The sequence below is a fragment of the Vigna unguiculata genome, chromosome 9 (genome assembly GCF_037176805.1).
Source record: "Vigna unguiculata cultivar grain cowpea cultivar isolate G323 ecotype 2 chromosome 9, ASM3717680v1, whole genome shotgun sequence".
Classification (NCBI taxonomy): Eukaryota; Viridiplantae; Streptophyta; class Magnoliopsida; order Fabales; family Fabaceae; genus Vigna; species Vigna unguiculata.
In genome coordinates, this window is record NC_140800.1 from 10,652,954 (window position 1) to 10,657,060 (window position 4,107).

The window sequence follows — 4,107 nt, forward strand, 5'->3', positions numbered from 1 at the left end:
TGCAAATAAATTAAATGGATTAAAGTCCAAACTATATGAAATTAAATTGAAATAAAATTGTTAAAATAAACTTAAAATAATATAAATTTCAATAATTATAAATTGACTTTTTTTATCCAACTCTAATTTAACATATTTAAAATGAATAGAATTAGGATATTATTAAGTTCAAACGAAAAACTATCTCTAAAAATCTCCCTGTTAAACATAAAGAAAACTCTCAAAATATAGCCTTGGTAATTAATCCGAAGGCACATCGCACTCATGAAGGTTTATCAACACGACGTCTCATACACGTCACCAACCATTAGAAAGTACGTGTGACTTTGATGGATAAAGGATAACTATGAGTTTGTACACATAAAAATATCCACTAAAGTGGAAAAAGAAACGAGTATATACCGAGAATAATGCTTTAAAAAGATATCAAAAAAATAATTAAAAAATATTGTAAAGGAGTATACAGTAAAAAAAATCTAAGACGCTATACTAATGATATTATAGTAAAATACACAAAACTGTAATTGTAACTTATCAAACTGAAATTCCAAAAAATCGACACCACTCAGCATAATCCGTGCAGCTACGCAATCGTTTTCTTCTAGTCCAAAACGGCGACGTTTTGATTGGAATTCGTGGAGACAGACTTTAACGGAGGAGCCGCGGCGTAACGGGTGGAGAAATTCCGTAATCCGTCGTAACCTTCATCGTCGAAATCCCCGTTATGACCCTCGTCGAAGTTCAAGGCGTAACTCAAGGGGTCGTACTGGTATTTCCCTGGCGCGTGACGCGAACCGCCACTCCGGGTGCGGTTGAACCGCCGGATGAAGGTCTTCCACCGGGGCCCCGCCGCGAGCTCTGACCACTCGCGCACCTTCATCAAGGCGGTGGCGCCGGGCGACCACCAGCGCCTGGCAACGGGGCTCCCTGTCGCCGGTTCGGACTGCGAGTCGGACAGCGACGACGTGGCCCGCACGCGCTCCCACCACGCGAATCCGACGCTGGCCGAGCGGCGCCGGGAACCGAAACAGCAGGTGAAGCAGAAGCTGCAGCGCGCGTTGGTTAAGAGAGAGTTTGACCTCTCGTCCCCGCCGGCGGTTGAATCATGCTCCGAGGGTTGCGAATTGGACATACTAGAACCTGTTCTATATCCGTTTCAGTGATAGTGTGTGTGATACCAATGCAATAGGAGAGTGTCTAATTAATATACTACAACATGGATTAACCTAATCAATCATTCGCTATTAACGACTTGGTCAGCGCCCACAATACAAGTGCGGTTTTAGTTTTAGAACGTTAGTTTTATTAATGCTGATTGTTTTATGTTGTTGTTTGGTGAGGGTACTTTCGTAATTGGATAGCGATGGGTGTGGTAGCCGTTGAAGTTGAAGACTTTCTATTCATCGTTGACAGCATATGGTGAGCTGGATCATATATTATTGTTAGGTGTCAGAATGTGCCATTTTCATACATATCCACTTCACAGCTGGATCCACAATTCTTACATTATTTATATAACTATTTTTTATTTTCTATTATTAAGAGAAGTACTACCGCTAAATTTATAAAACTTTATTATTCAATATTAGTAGTTAATAAATTCAGTAAATATTTTATACAGAGAATATGATTACTTAACAATAACTTATAAAAAATATCACGTAAAAATTATTAAATAAAAAGAAATATATTTAATCAAAATACATAAATTTCAATTTGTAATAGAGCGTGTTTATGTTTTTGTTTTCGATATGTTTGATTTTGTCATTTTATTTTATAGAAGTGTTTCTATTTTATTTTAAATATCTGTATAAATGTTGAATACTATGTATGTCTGTTGTGCGGGGAATCCTAAGAGAAGTAAAAGTACTGAACACGAGTCAACCGACATCCAATAATTTATTTCACCGATTAATTTATCTACAGCCGATCAATCATGTGATGAAAAGAATGGCAATCAAAAATTGGAATATTTTAATTCTATATATATATATAACAACGCATTCATAAATTAACATTGGTAAGGTAAACTGTTAGGTGAATTTCATTTTCTTTTGTTATACGTGTAAAACGTTTGTTTGAGTAGTGTTTGCAATGAAAAATAAATTAGGTGATGAAAAAAAAAACAAATAAATATAAAGTATAAATTTCTTTGTTTATGCTGATAACTTTAATGATTTTCCATGAAAATATTGTATAGAACATGGATCCATAAAAAGTAAATAATTTCAATGAAATAGATAGATTATGGGAAATGATTTTAATGTTCATATTACTTAAATTTGCTTTTATAAAGAAACATAAAGAAAAATGTTAAACGTTTGTTTTACTTTAGATGAATGACTACATATATTGATAATTAATATTCACTGAAAACGTAAATGAACACTATAACTCTTAGAAATAACTTCATTTTTATAACAAGTAGAACACGTGAAGGATGTTATGTATTGTTCTTTTCATAAGAAAGCTTATTACATTGTGTTTTGTCACACTCTTAAACTTCACATTAAATTTTTATTTATAAACTTACTTTTTATAATTATTTTATTTTAGGTGACACTTACATTACACTTATTGTTGGTGAAGTCATTAGTGCATAGAAGTTTTTATATGTTGGTTAGAGAATGTTTTGTATGTTTGTCCCAGAATCGAATAAATACACAAGATATAAAAAACTTTTTATACCAGTTATTCCAAAATTGCTATAATTTTTCTCACTCGAAGTTTTGTTTTCTTTGTTACATACTTCTTTCTTGCTTTCTTCATTCAAATGTGATCAAAACAGCAACTCAACCTGACATCATCGTCATTCACCGCTTAGGGGAAGAGTCGTTAGTGTCAATGAGTTTCTTCTTCTTCACCTACGATAGCCACTCCTCCTCGTTATTGCCACATTCACCTCCACCATCAACATTGTTGGGGCACGATCAGGAGAGGTGTCGGCCCACCCTCCCTCGCGCAAGGATTCTTCATTCTTCCAGTTACGAGTATCGCTCAATCTCGCTAGAACATGGTAACTTGTTGTCACCAGCGTTGAGTTTCTAACTCCTCTCACAAAATTTCCTTCTTCTTCTTTTTCTCCAAACACCCCCAAATTTCAACCACTGTCATTCGTCGCTCCTATAGCTAGAGCAGGTTGAACACTCACCTCCGCCTAAGGTCATTATCAACAATGTGAATCTCCCCTGCTCAAATTTTGGCAAGTCACGACATAGAGAACCCAAACCACAACATAGAGAATTGACATAGATCAATTGATGGTTTGGATTGTGTGTGTTGTGTGTGTTCTAGAGGTTTTTAAGACAAAGTTTGGAGAAGATTAAGAATAAGAGAGTTTGTAAAACACAACGACAAGGAAAATAGTAGCATTAAAAGGTTTGGGGTATACTATGTCGGTTACAGTGATAAATAGACATAGAAGGTCTTATAATATATTACAAAAATGCCACCATCCCACTTTCTATGCCGATTCTATGTCTAACCAGTATAGAAAGTCTTTCCATTTATTACAAAAATGTCACTGCTCAAACTTTCTATGTCGGGTCTAGGTACAATCAGTATAGAAAGTCTTATTATTTATTATGTGAACGTCATTGTGTCCACTTTTTATACCAGTTATAGTGATAATGGACATAAAATGTCTTACCATAATTACAACTCTACCACTGGGACACTTATTATGCCAAATGGATTATAACCGGCATAATAAGTTGTCATAAAAACTTATTTTTGCAGGTTAAATTATGTCTTTGGTCCCTATTTTTGTTTGAAAATATCGATTTGGTTCCTCTATTTTTATAAGTCTCAATTAGGTCCTAATTTCGATAAATGGTATCAATGATGCCTTTTCTATTAAGTTGACGTAAACAACATTTGGAGATGTTGAGGTGGATTTTTGTAACTAATACATGTCATTTAGATTTGAAATGCGATGGAAGACTTGTAATTGTTGGAAGATATATGTGTCATTTGGGTGTTTTTATTGAAGCCCTAAATTGTGAAATTATTCCTTTTCTTCTCCAACGTTATGGTGAGCGTAAGTGAGTGATGAATCTAGGGCAGTCTTCTTCATCTTCCACCTGCAATGTTTCGGTCACAACAAAT

At 34.8% G+C, this 4,107-nt stretch overlaps 1 protein-coding gene across 1 annotated transcript; it reads right to left on the bottom strand.

Moving 5' to 3' along the window:
- Window positions 1-466: 466 nt before the first annotated feature.
- Window positions 467-1,281, bottom strand: LOC114162347 (uncharacterized). Its single transcript, XM_028046204.2, has one exon. The coding sequence runs from the start codon at window positions 1,130-1,132 to the stop codon at window positions 602-604; it is 531 nt and encodes a 176-aa protein (XP_027902005.2). The 5' UTR covers window positions 1,133-1,281; the 3' UTR covers window positions 467-601.
- Between the last annotated feature and the right edge of the window lie 2,826 nt (window positions 1,282-4,107).

Bases quoted from the DNA above. Each gene is read 5' to 3' on its own strand.
- LOC114162347 (XM_028046204.2), bottom strand. From the start codon at position 1,132: ATGTCCAATTCGCAACCCTCGGAGCATGATTCAACCGCCGGCGGGGAC.